The sequence below is a fragment of the Sparus aurata genome, chromosome 6 (genome assembly GCF_900880675.1).
Source record: "Sparus aurata chromosome 6, fSpaAur1.1, whole genome shotgun sequence".
NCBI classification, from domain to species: Eukaryota; Metazoa; Chordata; class Actinopteri; order Spariformes; family Sparidae; genus Sparus; species Sparus aurata.
Window position 1 is genome coordinate 32,675,670 of NC_044192.1, and position 17,552 is coordinate 32,693,221.

The 17,552-nt window shown below is 41.9% G+C and overlaps 1 protein-coding gene across 3 annotated transcripts; it reads left to right on the forward strand.

Moving 5' to 3' along the window:
* The first annotated feature begins 1,327 nt into the window (after nucleotides 1-1,327).
* On the forward strand, nucleotides 1,328-17,453 carry LOC115583563 (solute carrier family 41 member 1-like). 3 transcript variants are annotated; one of them, XM_030420535.1, is made up of 10 exons: nucleotides 1,328-1,474; nucleotides 6,697-6,804; nucleotides 7,149-7,220; nucleotides 8,472-8,616; nucleotides 8,763-8,909; nucleotides 9,281-9,425; nucleotides 9,627-9,706; nucleotides 12,685-12,819; nucleotides 14,495-14,643; nucleotides 14,743-17,453. In XM_030420535.1, exons 2-10 carry the CDS (start codon nucleotides 6,775-6,777, stop codon nucleotides 14,920-14,922), a joined length of 1,083 nt encoding a protein of 360 aa, XP_030276395.1. In that variant the 5' UTR covers nucleotides 1,328-1,474; nucleotides 6,697-6,774; the 3' UTR covers nucleotides 14,923-17,453. The 3 variants fall into 3 exon arrangements, with proteins under 3 accessions (XP_030276395.1, XP_030276394.1, XP_030276393.1); XM_030420534.1 differs by lacking the exon at nucleotides 1,328-1,474 and adding an exon at nucleotides 1,715-1,954; XM_030420533.1 differs by lacking the exon at nucleotides 1,328-1,474 and adding an exon at nucleotides 5,028-5,256.
* Nucleotides 17,454-17,552: the final 99 nt, after the last annotated feature.

The window sequence follows — 17,552 nt, forward strand, 5'->3', positions numbered from 1 at the left end:
CTGTAAACTTAAAACGGTTAAGAAATAATATTTTTTCGTCTTAATAATGATGTAATGGGGAAACAGTGTCTCATTCTGTCAATCTAGCGTTTGTAAATGATATCAAGCATGTGTGAGTCCATGGAGGTGGACAGAACAGGGCAGGGCAGTCTGACAAACTCAAAGACAAACAGTTACAGTACTGGGCTCTTCTAGTTGGCAGCAGTTTGGTTTGAATGAGCACAGAAAGTTGGCAGCTGTGCGGACCAGACATGAATCTCTGCAGGAGTAGTTCTCCTGACAACATGGAGGAGGAGAAGCTCAACGTTTCCTCCAGAGAGTCACCCAGAGTGATCTGCCTCCAGGTGCTGCCTTCATACCTGCTGGCCGGGCTGGGCATGGTGATGGCCGGCATGCTGCTGGACCAGGTGCAGGTCAGTGCCAGCTGAATCACAGCTCTGTGACACCAGTACAGATTATATGTACGTGGACTACAGTAGGACAGGTCAAAGGTCATCTGCAGCAAAAATCACAATCAATGGCAAAAGTCTTCTGTACATTAATCACATTAAAAAAGGGTATTTTCGATTTTCTGATACAGTGAGGGAGAGTTCTTCGTTCTTGTTAGATAATTTCCAAAGAATCTGATTTGAAAGAACTTGTAATAACAGGAATATGATCAAATGATATTCCCACCTGGAAGTAAGACTGCTTAGGTCCAACAAGGTAGCCATATATCTCTATTCAGGTCATCTCTCTGACTCTTGGTGTCTTTCTGAGGTAAGTGGACTGGAGCTGTGACCTGGTGCTGTGGGTTTGGAGTTCACAGTGAACTAATCAGTCTATTAAGGTGACCTTGCCCCATGGGAATAAATCAACTCTTTGCAAATCAGGTCTTTGCATAATGGTGCCGCAACACATTAATTTACAATTTAATTTAGTAGAAGTATCTAATTATGCATTGGGACCATCAGGCATCATGAGTTGCAAATTAAGGCAAGTTAACATGCAGTTATAACTCAATTTTATATTAAACTAAGTATGTACAACCACTGTGGTCAATATTGAATTGCGAAGGAAGACTACATATGTTCGGATATTCCAAGCTGAAACAGTAGCTAACTGCAAGCGAATATCCTATCTCAATTTCCCTTCCTCGTGCTAATGCTACTGACTGTCACTCTTCTTTGCTAATGCTACCTTCCTACGAAGTACCTTTAGAACATCAAAAAAAGGACTGCTGCTGACTGGGAGAGAGAACACATTTAGGACATTTCAGCCAAGATAATATAAGTGCACAGGTAATATATAAGAAAGAAAGAAAGAAGAAAGAAAGCTGTAAAAGTAGCAGCCTACTAGCCTTCGTAGCTTTGTAGCATGCCTGGGAGCCTTCAATGAATGCAGCTTGTATTGGAACCCTGCTCTCCTCCCAGTAGCTCTAACCACTGTTCCCAGACTGCAGTCCACATCTGGACCCTCTTTAAACACAGCTGAGGTAACTATGAATTAGCCTGCTGCTGTCCTGCTGTTAACACTGTCTCTTTATTGTGAGGCTGCTGATAAACCAAGCTCATTATCACGTCTAGCTAGCTAGTTAGCTAGGTCAGCCAGCAAGGCAGGATTTTTAGCTTTGTTTAGCTAAATAAAACCCAGTTTTGCCTCCTGAGTACTTTGTTTATTTAGAGTAGCAGCAAGCTGCTCGACCATTGATGCAGAATGACTTTTATATTGTTAGCCAACAAGCACTTTCCGGGCAAGAATAGGTTAACAGCGATCAGCCATGGTGGTGACCCATCTGGCTCTGGAGCTGCGTTTCCAGGGGAAGAAGCTGAGAGGCTTCTCATGCAGACTGACCCGATCAGCCCACGGGTTCCTGCCAGAGAGCTCGTGGATCATCACACTCCAGGTCCTGCTGCCGTACCTGGTGTCCGGCCTGGGCATGGTGGCAGCGGGGATGGTCATGGATATAGTGCAAGTATGGGATAAAGTACTCCAAAGTGTGTGTGCGCATGTGAAATGACAGGACTGTACTGATATGAGTTTCTCTAGTTTCGTAGTGGTGAGTTGCTAGAGGGCTAAATCTGTCATCTAATAGTTAAAGCAGATCCTTGGAGTACAAAAACACTTTTGTGTGAAAACTATGATACATATTAATTATACATCTGATATTATCCGGTCTTCAGGACACATATAGCGGACAGCAGCGAGCCACCTAATGACTCTCTTCCTGTTAAACCTCTTGTAAATATCTCAGCAGCAGCATGACATGATCGGCACCTTGATTCATGCAGCAGGTCGGCCAGCTGCTAGCTGAAGCTTAAAGAGCCGACAGATCCGGTTTCATAGGAGCTACTGTGCATGGAAATACAGGCATGCATCAAATCAGTGAACCCCCACTTGTCAAACTGTTAAGATCAGTAACATAAGAAAAAACAACCACTGGTGTTATTTATTTAGCAAAAGAGAACCATCATCAGGACTGCGTGGGTGTGAATGAAATATGATTGTCAGATATGATTCAGTGCTGTGAAGTCAAACAAAGAACCCCTGCCATTACACTCTGATTCAGATATTGCTACACTTGTCCCGGTGTACACGACGTCTCTTCTTTTTTGGATGGAAGAACTAAATGTATAGTTTTGGTAGCATTCGTTAATCTCGCTATAGCTTCAGCTAAACATGACTATAAAACAGTGACAGTATCAAATAATGGAAAAGGGCATTTTGAAATCATTTTTTCAATATGAAGATAAGAATGATGAAATAACGATTTACAATAATTCTGATTTTATTTTTTTTACATTTTACACAATGTATTCTTTACTTTATATCTCTAAGTGCTATTTCAAATAGTGATTAATGATCAATACTAATCAAAATGAGGCACACATTAGGACAGGATACGTTGAACATATCGAAAGCCATTTTCCAGTTCCTGTTTTGTGATGCAATTCACTACGTACTTACAGGAGAGCTGCAGTGAGCCTTCACTGACATTACAGTGTCAGAGACTGTAGCTGCTACTGCACCTGGACAGAGGCCAATACAAGCATCAGGACTGTATGAAAAGTGATGACAGGTTCAGAAGTTCTCCAAAGTATTTGTGGTGGCCTTACTAGTGCATACTGTGTGACAGCAGAGGCCTGAGTTCAGAAAAAAAGCTGCATGTTATCTTGCTCACCCTGTCATTCTAGCTAAGGTTTTTTTTTTTACTGTAAGTTACCCAAAACATGAAAAATAGTGATCTTCAATAAGAGACAGAAAAGACGATCTCGCTCTTTTCCACTGTGTGATTTGACTCCTTAATATATGTGTACAGACATCATGTACCTGCAGTTATAGATCTCTAGCAGCTGTTGCTTCACAATTCAATTTACAAGCAGAAGTCAGGAGGGGGCGCTGCAGAGAGTAGAGCGCCCACTCCGAGCCATGTCTCAAGGACACTTTTCAGCTGAGTCACTGCCCTTGTGTGTGTGTGTGTGTGTGTGTGTGCGTGTGTGTGTTTGTGTGAGTGTGTGTGTGTTTAGATGTATGTGGGGACATAGCTTTACCAAGTGCTCTGTACTGGTGTACATGTTCTTCCCTTCGGTTACATCATATGGTGTGTGAATGTAGGACTTAGGAGAGGCAAAAAACTAAAGTGTTAGAACTTGTTTCATTTCTGTCTTTCTTGTACACCTGAATAGCAGTTCAGGTGTACAGAGCGGCTATTGAGTTTGATGTGTGCCGGACCTTGGCAAATATTCTTGTAGTATGGAACCGTAAAATTACATAACAAAGGCAGAAAAGAGTGACGTAATGAACTCTGACGGACTGAAAAGGTCCGGGGGGGACAGTCGGTGGCAGCCTGTGTGTTTCCTCCAATCAAAGAGGATAAACTGTGTCCTCTCCATGCAGCAGCAGCACCACGTGTTGGTGACAGGTACGGCACCTGCTGCTGCTCAGTGCGTCAGCCACTTATAGCGAGGACATTGGCGAGCAGGGGAAGGAGGAGCTATCAAAGAGGGGGGGGAAACAACTGCAGTCTCCTCTGAACTGGTCTGAGAAGAAAACGAGGGGAAACTGAAGAAAGAAGAGTCCTGATAACAGTCGGGTCACCTTGTTTTTACTCAGACGTCTGCAGCATCTTCCTCCCTCACACACTCACTCACACACACACACACACACACACACACTGTCCTCCTTCTTGTCCCTCCCTCCACCACAGAGCACTGTCACGACTCATCCGTCCGTCTGGAATCAGAGGAAAGCCCTGGCAGTGATACGACCACAGCCGTGCTTCTTCAGACATCACGCCGTCCATCAGCGTCCCTTCGCACAGCTCCCGGCCTGGACGGACATCCCGGCGTTCCCCTGATCAAAATGAGGAAGGGGCTCCAGAGTGGTCAAGCTCACACAGGGCATCAGCACGGCGGCGAGGAGAAAGAGAAGGAGGTGTGGAGGGAGAAGGAGGAGAAGGAGTGGCAGCACAGCAGGGCTGAGAAGAAGCTGCTGGCCTTCTGGATGTCCTTGTCCTACAGGACCTGGACCTTCTTCAGGCCTCGCGAGAGACCGGGCTTCCAGCGCTCTGCCTCGGCCGCCCGGCTGCTGAAGAGTGAGGCATGAGGAGAAGAAGTGTGAGAGTGTGCGTGTGGCTGTAGTGAGTGCATGTGTGTGTGTGTGTGTGGAGGTCTGTCAGCAGCAGAGTGTCATGAGAGGCCTCACAGACCTGCAGTTAAGTGGACCTGCGTGTGTGTGTGTACGTATCTTTATATGTGTGTGTGTGTGTGTGTGTGTGTGTGTGTGCTCCATTCAAGTGGATGAAAGAAGCTTCGCCTGCGTCGTCCACCATTTCCAAAAATACTTTGTGTTGCTGCCTTACCAGTACTGGAGTTACAGGTGAAGGGCAAAACAAGCTTCCGAAATCCTTCTTTGTCCCCATTTTTTAGTCAAACTACTTCAAGGAACACTATTTTTCGTTTTGAAAAAAAAAAAGACATCTTCTGTTACTTTTTGAAAGAGGAGTGAGTTGAAGACAGGAAATCCGACCACCTTCCACCTTCCAGCACTTTCCGGGCAAGAATGGGTTAACAGCGATCAGCCATGGTGGTGACCCATCTGGCTCTGGAGCTGCGTTTCCAGGGGAAGAAGCTGAGAGGCTTCTCATGCAGACTGACCCGGTCAGCCCACGGGTTCCTGCCAGAGAGCTCGTGGATCATCACACTCCAGGTCCTGCTGCCGTACCTGGTGTCCGGCCTGGGCATGGTGGCGGCTGGGATGGTCATGGATATAGTGCAAGTATGGGATAAAGTACTCCAAAGTGTGTGTGCGCATGTGAAATGACAGGACTGTACTGATATGAGCTTCTGTCGTTTCTTAGCAGTGGTGAGTTGCTAGAGGGCTAAATCTGTCATCTAATAGTTATCGCAGATCCTTGGAGTACAAAAACACAAGACTTTTGACTGAAAACTAGGATACATATTAATTATGCATCTGATGTTTTCCGGTCTTCAGGACACATATAGCGGACAGCAGCGAGCCACCTAATGACTCTCTTCCTGTTAAACCTCTTGTAAATCCCTCAGCAGCAGCGTGACATGATCGGCACCTTGATTCATGCAGCAGGTCGGCCAGCTGCTGGCTGAAGCATAAAGAGCCGACAGATCTGGTTTCATAAGAGCTACTGTGCATGGAAATACAGGCATGCATCAAATCAGTGAACCCCCACTTGTCAGACTGTTCAGACTGACTAAATTCCCCGGTGCATGTGAGAGGTGGTACGAGACGACGATTAGCCATTTAGAGCATGTTTAATTTCACAATAGACAGTTAGCATTCAGAGCATAGTAGATAACAAGATAACACATAACAGTAACATCATAAAAAACAATCAGAAAAAGCAACCACTGTTGTTTTTTATTAAGAATTTAGCAAAAGAGAACCTTCATCAGGACTGCGTGGGTGTGAGTGAAATGTGATTGTCAGATATGATTCAGTGCTGTGAAGTCGAGCAAACAACCCCTGCCATTACACTCTGATTCAAATGTTGCTACACTTGTCCCGGTGTACACGACGTCCCTTCTTTTTTGGAAGGGAATCTTGTCCACGTCAAACCAGTGTGAAGCGCCCAGACAGAACTGCACAGACAGATGAAACCTCACGTGACCAAAAGTGCTTTAACTTCAGTGTTTGTGTCTGGGCTGCAATGTTATTGTTCTTTGGTTCAATCTCACGCTCCCTCAGAGTTGTTTTCAGCCTCGGTAGGCAGCTTTCAAAAAGATTTAAAAACCCCACTGTACACTACCTGTTACCAAACAGCAGACAGACACAGTTAGAGACGAGGTATTGAACATAACGAAGCATTTGGTAGCTAGAGAGTCAGATATGTCCTTAGGAAGTCGTGGAGACTAAAACAAGAGTTCATAGAGTCAGTACTGGGCTTGTATTTGTCAGGTACACCAAAACACAACTCTATATGAATGATACTGTTGCTCTATAATGCTGGATGTGTAATAAGACAACTGAGTGTTAAATAGCTTGATATGTAAGTTATGTGTAACTCGTTTCTGCTGCCCTGAAGTGGCCAGAAAATGATTATTGTTTGTAGAATACAAGGCTAAAGGCCCGTGTGTGTTGCAGCGTGGCTTCACTTGTGATGTGGTTGAACCGTGGGGATGTATTTGGCGAGCTTTTTGGGAGTGCCAAGGTGTAATCAAAGACCACTGTGGTGTTTTTCAGCACTGGGAGGTGTTTAAGGAGATCTCCGAGGTTTTTATTTTGGTGCCAGCTCTATTGGGGCTGAAGGGGAATCTGGAGATGACATTGGCATCCAGACTGTCAACAGCAGTGAGTGGAAACTTGCACACGCACACACGCACACACACAACACACACACACACACACTGTACAGAACACAAATGCAAAAAAGGGAAAAGTACAATTACTTTTAATTTATACAACAGTAAAACTCTTAATGCTTGATATTTAACCTTCTTACTACAGTCTGAGTGATAATACTTATTAGCTATGCAAACTGGAGAAATCAGAACATTTCTCTGGCTGATTCAGACATAATGTTGCCAACTTGTGGGAATTCGATTTCCACCGTCACACTTGAAAACAACTTAAAAGCCATTCCCAGCATCATGTGACCGAGACAGGTGATGACGTGAACTCGTTTCTGCCCACAGGCCAACATGGGGCAGATGGATGAGGCTCGGCAGCAGTGGAGGATGGTGCTCTGTAATCTGGCTCTCATTCAGGTGACACACCGCTCCACCGCACACTCTCTCCATCTTATTAATCACACACTCCATCACTTTGGTCCGTCTGTGCTGGCTTCGGGACAATGTCATTTAACTCGAGAAGCTATGCTGGCATGATGAGATCGTCCTCTCAGTCAAAATACTTCCCTCAATCATCTATCAGCCAATTAAACACTCAAGACAAGAGTGAGAGAGGGTCTCCAAATAGTAGGTATGATAACATATGAATCAGATAGATTTTTATCAGGTAACAACAAGGTGTATATGCAGTAGGTTACATATATTCTGTGTTTACTTTTCAGACATTTCATCAAAATCCTGTGAATTTTCAGACGATGAGCATGTCAATATTTGTTGGGAATTTCCTCAGACTCAATATGTTCAAAAATAGGTGCAGTAGCGACCTCAGGTCTTTAAAGGTTCAGAAACATGGAAATAAGTAAAGAAAAAGTCAATCTGATCTCACACTTGACATTAAATCAAATGAGGCAGTCATCTACGGTCATTCTGACAGATTTAACTAGTGCTAACATTTACATATTTCAAGAAAACATAACTGTTTTCTTTAAGAAAACACAACACCACTGTCACTTTTCGTGACAGTGGTGTTGCGACCACCCTCGAACCTTTGAGCCAATCACGCGTCCCCTGTCTCTTGAGCCAGCAAACCCAACTCAGTGTAGCTGCTGCCAAAATTAGCCAATTAGTCCTGTGTGCCAGCTCCTGAAAATGCTGTAACAATGTCAAAGTCTTATTAACATCTTCTCTCATTTATTTAGCTTAACAAAGCTGATGCCGCGTTCAAGTAGGATCATTCCAAAGTCATTAAGAGCAGCCAAGAGAGAAAAGCTGGTTGTGTAAGCCTCTGAGCTGACATCATTTCAAATGGGTCATATGAAAAATATCTGATTTGAGTGTCTTTTATAGGTAAAACGGTGTATCTGTCTCCCCTGTCACTTGCACTGCACTATGTAACTTCAGTGAGAGTGTAGGATCACAGTTAGCATAATATGAATGTAACACTTTGGGATTCCATACAGTTGTGTCTAGCACTGCATTTCTCAGCTTTTACAGACTTCTCTTTCACGATCTTCCTCTAAATGTTTTGTCCACTCGCTTTCCCCACTCTCTGATACAGACAGAGATAGAGGAATAAACAGACGGCCAGACGGACAGATAATAAGATACGAAAGTTCCAAGAATAAATAATTAAGCCTTGCATCCTTTTACTTTGTCCTTCATCCTCAGGTCCAGGCCACAGTTGTGGGCTTCCTGGCAGCGGTGGCAGCGGTCGGTCTTGGGGGTCTGACCAGGGGGCGAGTGGATGTTACCCAGGCTGCTGTCCTGTGCGCCAGCAGCGTCACCACTGCTTTCATCGCTGCACTGTCTCTAGGTCAGTCAAAGGCACGAACTGCTGCAGAGGAGTGAGCGGCTGATAATGCAGTAGTTACACGGAATAGCTCATAGAGGACAGGAGAGTTTATGAGCTCAGTGGAATGTCTGACTTCTATTTTAAGTCTCTATCTTGTGCTTTGTCAGGTCTGGTGATGGTGGCAGTGATTATCGGATCCAGGAAAGTGGGCATCAACCCAGATAATGTGGCCACGCCCATCGCCGCCAGCCTCGGAGACCTGACCACTCTGTCTCTCCTTGGTGGGGTCAGCAGCCTCTTTTTCTGTTACAGAGGTCAGAGGTCACACAGAACATCAAGAAAGCGCCGTGAATCACTTTCAGTGCAGTCTCCACCCGAAATGTTTGGACGCCAGTTTAATGATCAGAGAGGTTGAAACATAATTCAGTGTAAAACTACAACTGCAGAGCAACAATATTGTGTTGACTGAGGAGTAGTGCAGCCAGAAGAGGGCAGCATGGTCCACACTTGATTCCATTTAGCAGCACAATGTGTTAAAGGCCCCCTTCATCGTTTCCTTCATGGTCAGAATGTCTTACGTCTTGTCAACTGTTTGTACCTTTCTCAAAAGACAACACTAGTTTTTATATTATATGAGGAGTGCTATCAAAGATTTTTGAAAGATGTATCCTCTGTTGCTCTCCAGACATGTGGTACCTGCCTCCTGCGGTGTGTGGCTTCTTCCTGCTACTTATCCCAGCGTGGGTCATTATTGCCCGTCGTTCCCCACCAATCAGAGAGGTCCTAAAGTCAGGCTGGCAACCTGTGATTTTGGCCATGTCTATCAGCAGGTGAGCTGACCTTTGACACTATCTCTACCAGAGGCCACAACAAACAAACATTTCCAACCGTTTCTTGCCTAGATCACAAACGCTTTGGGATGTTAAAATATGATTCTATTTGATTTAGATAGATAAATAAAATAAAAGGACTAATAGATTTTTTCACACAGGTGTCCCACTCTTAAATACTGTACGTTGTCTTCTTCCCAGTATCGGTGGACTGGTTCTTGATAAGACAGTGAGCAATCCAAGCTACGAGGGTATGGCAGTGTTCACTCCAGTCATCAATGGTGAGTGGAAAGCATGCAAAACTCGATACAAAAGTAACACTCCTATGTTTATATATATGTTTATATATAATTAATTTGTGTAACTAATCATGGTGGCAGCTGGTGTACAAACAATTAATGTACTGTGTGGCCTAAAGCTTTTACTACCCTCTGTGTGTAATATGCACAAATCATTCATTCAAATGTTTAAAACCATGAGGACATTGAGCTCCAATGTTTATTTTTCAATTTTTGATAGCAATTTAAAAAAGATAATAATCTTAATTTAGCATCCACTTAACAGGATTTTACCTGAGCTTTCAGCTGCACCTCATGACCCTCATCTAAGGTTAGTTAGTTTACTAAATGTTATTGAGTATTTAGCACCTACATTTCCTGCATTTGTCACACGAAAAACACATTTTGGAAATTGCACAACTTGAAATTGACTATCAACATTTTCAGGGAAAAGGAGGGATAAAGAAATATTATATATCAAACTACACTAAGAGTCATGTTACTAGTGGGTCTATGATGCTGTTTCTGCTTGAAGCTCAATACTACCCTTGGCATGCTAACATTATGGTCAATATTAGGTATTTTGACATTTTGACCCGATGATGGCAGTATATGGAAAATCCAATTTATCCTGGGAGGAGTGTGATTGAGTGTACCAATCCATCCATCCAGCATTTTTGAGACATGTCACGTAGAACAACTTGCAAATGCACTGATGGTGACAGAGGAAGGGTCAGGGGATTACTAAAGTCATTTTGACTCATTTTCTTGGAGGCATGAATGTCTGTACCAAATGTTGTACCAATCTATTCACTAAATATTGAGATGTTTCTCAGGATAAGTAAAAACACTGACCTGCTGGTGGCACTAGAAGACAAGTCAGATGTTAAACAAAGTCAGTCATTTTTTTCATATGTTTTTCATAGTCACTTGTAAATTAAAAGCATTGCACACCCACAACAGTTGTTTTCAATTAGCCATGGTGATTGGATCTCTGGTCAGGTTTAAATTGGGTGGAGTAGTACAGTCAGGGACTTATGGGATTTCACCAAGCTCTATGAACCAACACGAATGATAACAGGGTGAGCTGTCTCAACCCTGGCAGGGTCCACTCTGCATGAGTACTTTGCTTCTGATTCTTACAGTATATATATTTTTAATACTGTTGATATGATATTTTGAATGAAGGACTTCTTCTTGTAACAGAGTACTTTTGCACTGGGATATGACTTCTTTTACCTGAGTAACACATGTAAATACTTCCTCTGCTGCTGAATTTTAGCAGGACAAAATTGATACCTTCTAAAACAGGATCCTCTAAGATGCCTCAAGGGATTCAATTAGAATGCTAACTTTGATTACTTCTGCCTAAAGTACATATTACAGTGGATATAAAACCCCCAATTAAAGCTGAAGCAATTCATGACATTTCTTCCGCATGATCCGAGTAAAGAAATGAGCACTGGCATGTTTTCCTGAGGGAGTAAGCTGAGCTGGGCCTTGGGGTTGTGGTGTTTCATCAGTCCTAATCTTTGAAGAGAGGCATTTAGGCTTCATAATTAGCTTCATTATTATCAATTTAAAAAATCCTCATGCCAAATGATGTCATGTGGAATTTGCTGGAGCATGCAGGCACCCAGCGGCTAATCCCATCATTATTGAAAAGGGCCTTAGATTTCATCAATCATGAGGCATTAAAGTGCTTCTGAAGTTGAACGGTCTCCTCCTTGTCAGAGCGGCGTGTAAGACCAGATCTTAACTGACTGAAGTTTGGTGCCCACAAAGCAGCATACTAAGTAGAGAGGAATAACAATGGTCTTTACATAAACCACAGGCCTGCTCAGAATGTCAACTATGCATTCACTGGCTCCCATGCAGCATCTCTGCCAGCCTCAGTGCCACCAAAGACTCTGGCATGTATTGCCATCCCAGTACAGGAAGTTCATTTGCATTTCAATTCAGGGCTCTTCCTCCAGCAGAAACCACGGGCGAGGACGTTTCAGATCTTTAAATTAAGTTAAAGTAGGAATACCACAGCGTGAAAATACTCAAGTTAAAGTCCTACATTCAAAATGTTGCTCAAGTTAAAGTGCTGAAGTAATATCAGCAAAATGAAGTGAAAGTCTATGGGGATAATACTCAAAATGCAGAGTGCTCCTTATGTGTTGGTAGATTAGGTAGATTAGGTAGGTAGTGTATTGTACTACAGAATATCATATAAGAGTTACATAGACTATGTTGTTTATGCAAAATCTTCATCAGCACAGTGACGAGTACAGTCAGCTGTCAGATAAATGTGGTGGAGGAAAAAGTACTATATTTTCCTCTCAGTTGTAAAATAAAGTGACATTAAACGCAAATACTAAAGCAAACTACAAATACCTCAAATTTGTATTCAAGGAAATGTACTTAGTTACATCCCACCATTGCCAGAAACACTCCTCCCTTTCGTCTGAATAGTCCATATGCTTCAAAGCTCTCTGAGCCAAGAGGTTTTGTTCTGCTCCTAATGAAATCAGCCGGAGGGAAGAGCTGGGCTACAATGAACATGGCACAACATCCAGACTGCCTTTTCCAAGCCTTGAGAGAAAAAAAAAGTCCTGTGGGACCACGTGAGTTAGGAATAACTGCTGAATAGATTTCAAGCATAATTATTGTTTGGACAGTAAATCTTTTTTCCGAGGGTGTTTACTCTCATGCTCAACTGTGACTGCTCGGCTTCGTGTACGGCTGCAGCTACATGACAGAACAATGGCTAGATAACTGGTGATGCAGATTGTATGTGACTGTGCTATGAGAATTGCACGAAGGCAGACATGAAGAACATACTCACTACTTACTTTTCAAAGTTTTGGAAGTTACTTTAGTATTATCTCAACAAACACATTCAGTCCAGCCTTGAAATGCGCTCGTATTTATTATTGTCTTATTCCTGGTTTTATCAAACGTTTATCATGGGATTCATTTCTATGTCTACTCAGGTGTAGGGGGAAACCTGGTGGCCATTCAAGCGAGCAGAATGTCCACCTACCTCCACTACTGGAGTGTTCCTGGAGCTCTTCCATCTAAAATGAATGGGAACTGTCCTGGACCCTGTGCCACCTTCTGTTCCTCAGGTCAGAAACAGAAGTAAATACATGTATTAAAGGGGTAACATAAGGATGAGGCCCTTGATCAAGACGTAATTACCCAGTCAGACGTGTGACAGTATCTAATTAATATTTTCTTTATTAGAGAATAAATGGACATGTTAAATGCAGCCACTTTTCAATAAGGCAATAGCTAGTTTTCAGTGAAAATAGTTTGTGTCTGCTGCTCCACCCATTTTCTTACTCTGTTTTAGCATCATTTACATTATACAGTCATGTTTCCAGCAGCAAACTTCAGCAAAGTCGCCCCATCAAACCAACAGTATCCCGCCGGCCCAGGGACGGACAGATGAAGTAAAGCTGATTAATAATACAGTAAAAAAATGTACCAGTTAAACAACCAGGTACAGTACTTCACGAGAAAAGTCGGTGGAGACAAAATCAGAGCTCAAAGGACTGAATTATAAACGTTATAAACTCATCATGAGGCGAGAAACACAACTCCAGATGAGTGCTAATGTTGTTCTGTGAGGTTTGTAATTAGGCAACCGTTAGCTAACATTTAAAGGAACAGCTCACCTAAAAGTGAAACTTCAGTCATTATCTGCCCACCCTTGTGCCAGTGGAAAGTCGGGTGAAGTTTTGCGGTCAACAAAACATCTCTGTCAACTGAAGTAGCTATAGACTTGTTTCAAAAATGAATAGAATAAAATAAGATAATTCACTGCAGCTGTTAAGCTAAACACCCCTGACATGGGTGCACAAGCTTGACCAGCTGTTGATGATGTAAATGTCTTTAATTTTGGGATCTCTGGGTTTTAGGAGACGAGCTATATGGAGCCATCTATGTTTGCCTGCTTTGATGTAAAATAGAAACAATCTTCAAGAAAGCTAGAGCAGCTTTCTTTGACTTATGCAGTGTGTTGGACCTGATGTGCCCTCAGCTTGAGTTGTACAGAATCACCATTGGTATGAATATGAATAAATGCAGATGAAGCTTTCAGTGCCTCTAGCAACAGCAGCTGGCGAAAAGAATGGAGTGAAAATGAGCCACATGTTTATCCTCCTCAGTAAACACTTGGAGGAAAGTTTTTTTGGGGGGAAATGAGCTTATTCGTTTTCTTGCTGAGAGTTGATGAGAGAAGATAAATAACTTCTGTAAATATGAAGCTACAGCCAGCAGCTTGTTAGCTTAGCTTAACTTAAAGACTGGAAACAGTAAGCCTGGCTCTGTCTATAGGTAACAGTTTGCTAGTTTGGTTAATCTATACAAAAACGTATATGTAAAAATGCAAATTTAAAAGATTTGGAGGTACGACGTGTTAATTATTGGGCTTTTCTCTGGCAGATTTTGTTACCTTTGGACACTGCAATGCTAAGTTTGCAGTGCTAAGTACCAATAAGCGTACTTCGGAAGTCAAAATAAGTATTGATGAAAGGAACTAAGTTTGTTGGAAATAACAAGTAAATAATGTCAAGTGAGATGTCACCAATCACCTCTACAATAATCTCCTAAATTCACAGGACCTTCCACCAAAATATCACAATTCATTTAAAAATCAAAGCATGACAAAAAATGCTACCCAAAAAAAAAGAGTAGCGCCTCTGTAGAAGGAAACACAAGAACATATATTTAAAAGTTCACTGAAAGCAGACACACTAGAACATGCAGCTGGTTACTACTCTTTCTGTGTTTCTCCAGATGTGAACTCCAAATCAGCCAGAGTCCTGGTCACCCTTGTCGTCCCGGGTCACCTCTTCTTCCTGTACACCATTCACCTCCTGCAGGGAGGCCATACTGCCATGACCCCCATCTTCATCATCTGCTATCTGTCTGCTGCTCTGCTTCAGGTCAGATTAACAGATAAAAGCTTTGTGTAATCTTTCAAGTCTTTATTAAAAAAGGATTTCTTTTGAAACACATCCAATTATTCTCATTATCCAATCCAGGTGGTGATTTTGCTTTATGTGGCCGGTTTCATGGTACAATGGCTGTGGCGAAGGGGACTGGATCCAGACAACTTCTCTATCCCCTACCTCACAGCTCTAGGTGACCTGTTGGGGACTGGCTTCTTGGCTCTGAGCTTCAGACTGATTCTGACGGTCACTTCTGCTGGGACTGGAGTTTGACACCGACATATGGTCCTGTACACTCTGAATGTAATGTTCTCTATATGCAAGTGGCTCAAACACACTGCAAAGTTCATTGGGTGTTAAAAGGAAAGTGAGGATGACACCGGATATAAGTATGCGGTTATATTTGTGCCTCAACACTGTGATGTGATGGGACAGAAAAATGCTGTTTTGCAAGAATATACATTATATTTTGTAGACAAGTTGTTACACAAAGACTAATTTAATGTGAGCACATCTTTTCTGTGTTCAACAAATGGATGGGTGTTTGCTATTGTCATTATAGAGCATAGTAATAAGCTCTCAATATTTTTAACTCAGATCTCAGCAACTCACATGATGCCCCAACATGTCTACTCAAGTTTGCCTTGCACAACCTGACACAGTGTTACTGTGTGTCTAGACAGAGCGCAAAACAAATTACAGATGCAGGACGATTGCATACAAAGTCAAAGGAAACTGCTAGTGAGTTAGCCCATGGCAATGCAAACTGTCACGAGGCCACATGTGTGCAAGTTCAAAATGTTTCCGCTCGAGGAAAGCAATTTCATGTATCCTGGAGATGTATGCATCTGCTACACAAATGTACAGGGATGACAGAAAAAAGGAAAGAGAGAGGAGAGAAATGTAGTTTCTCAGCTCAGCTGAACAGTCAACTCGAGGAAAGAAATTGCTTAGCATACAGCTAAGGTAGAGTCAGTACACTGGTTGGGTGGGATGAATAAATACAAGTCACCCAGTCTTTTCTGACTGAACACCACCATGATTTAGGGTAAAAAACAAAACAAAACTATTGTTACGTACGGAAGCTAATTTTATGATTCTTTATGAAATTCTTCTTGTAGCATCATGTTAGTCTTTACCTAGCTATCTTGGCGAGTAGTTAGCTGATGCACAGTTGCCAAACAAGTTGTAGCTTGCTAAGCTAGCAGGCTAACATGACAAAAAAAACCCGGAAAAAAGTTCCAGTTCATGATAAAACTCACCGAACACTTTGTACTGTATGTGTAAAACCCTGGCTGGAGAGTAATATTTATATAGCTAGCTATATTGTTAATAACTTACCATTTCATAGCATTCTTTTCAAATGCCTAGCCAACAAGCTTACGTAATAATTGTTTATCAGGCAGCGCAACAGAGGAATGAGTAAAACTGTCTCAATCAGCAGAGCACCAAGAGCAGTCTCAATTTCTTGCAGCAGTAGAGTCCTTAATTAATTAACCAAAAACTTTTCAACAGGCATGCTTGGATATATGAATAAAATAGGTAATTTAGTTTTTTTAAGTTAGTTGAGAGGTATTGGTCATAGTTATTTAGCTAATGCTACATTAGACAAACAGGTAATTTGCTTGATTTGAGTTGTAGGTTATTGTTACAGAAAAAATGGCAACATTTTGGGGAAAATACAGCATTACTGACCAATGTTTAACCTGTTTTTTTAATTCATACAGAAAGAGCACACTTTTATTCTTTGAACACATCACGTTGTCATGTTTGTTTGGAGCATCAGATTGGATTCACAAACACCCACAGTGACAGAGGTCATTATTTTGTGCTACCATAGATGTTGCAATAGCAAACACTTAACCTTCATTTATTGAGAACAGAATTTCTTTCTTTGCACAAATTTAAATATTGAAATTAAGATAATAATTTCTCCTGAATATAATAACCAGTGTTTTCTGTGCTCATGATATCCCCTCAAGGCACAAGTGTAAGACATAGATAAGAGGTTGCAAACCATAAGTTGACACAACCTGAATCAAAAAGGTAAAGAATAAGGTGAGGACAGCGTGGACCTTTTTTGCACTTTGGTCTCCATATTTGCCAGCTCACTGTGGTCTGTAGTTGCACACTGTTCCCTGGAGCTGCACTTGTATTGCCATCACCCAGCTTGGCTTTATAGAAGCAACATCTGTCTAAAATGGACTATAGAACCACTGTATTGTGAACTGTTGACACATCTGTATACCTATTGTCAGCTCTTAAATGTTAGATGGCAAATGATTGTATTAAGGCAATAATAATATATAATTGAGTGTAAACGTATATTAACATTACTCAGATGCTGCACTGTCTGGACGAATGTTAGATTTTATTATGTTTATTTTATGTAGATTTGTGCCTTTAAACCGTGATAAGCCTTCAGTTCTCTGATGTGTTTCTATGAATGTTTTGCCAAATTTCTACTGAACATTTTAGTTTTGTGCCACTGTTGTACTTTACTGTATCTACGTTAGTCTGTGTTGACAATACATGTATTTCTTTGTGCTGTTTTTGTTAACAAATTATTTAGTATGGATCTCTCTATATGGGGCCTTTTCAATTGTTTGATATGCACTTTTAGAAAAGATGCTTGTCTTTACCTGATCTGACAACAGCATCCAAAGATGGTAATAATCCTATTTTCACAGTGTCATCAAGCTGGACTGGACTTTGTAGTGCTCTCACATTTGTAAGAACTTCTGGATGACATCTTTGCAGCCGTGATTTGTCACTGAAATAAAAGACTGACATGTAAGCCATGACTACGGTATTCTCAATCTGTATCAGCAGAGTGTCAACTATCAGAACTGTTGCCTTCAAAATGTCTCAACAGAAATGAATCCAACACTCAAACCAATGAA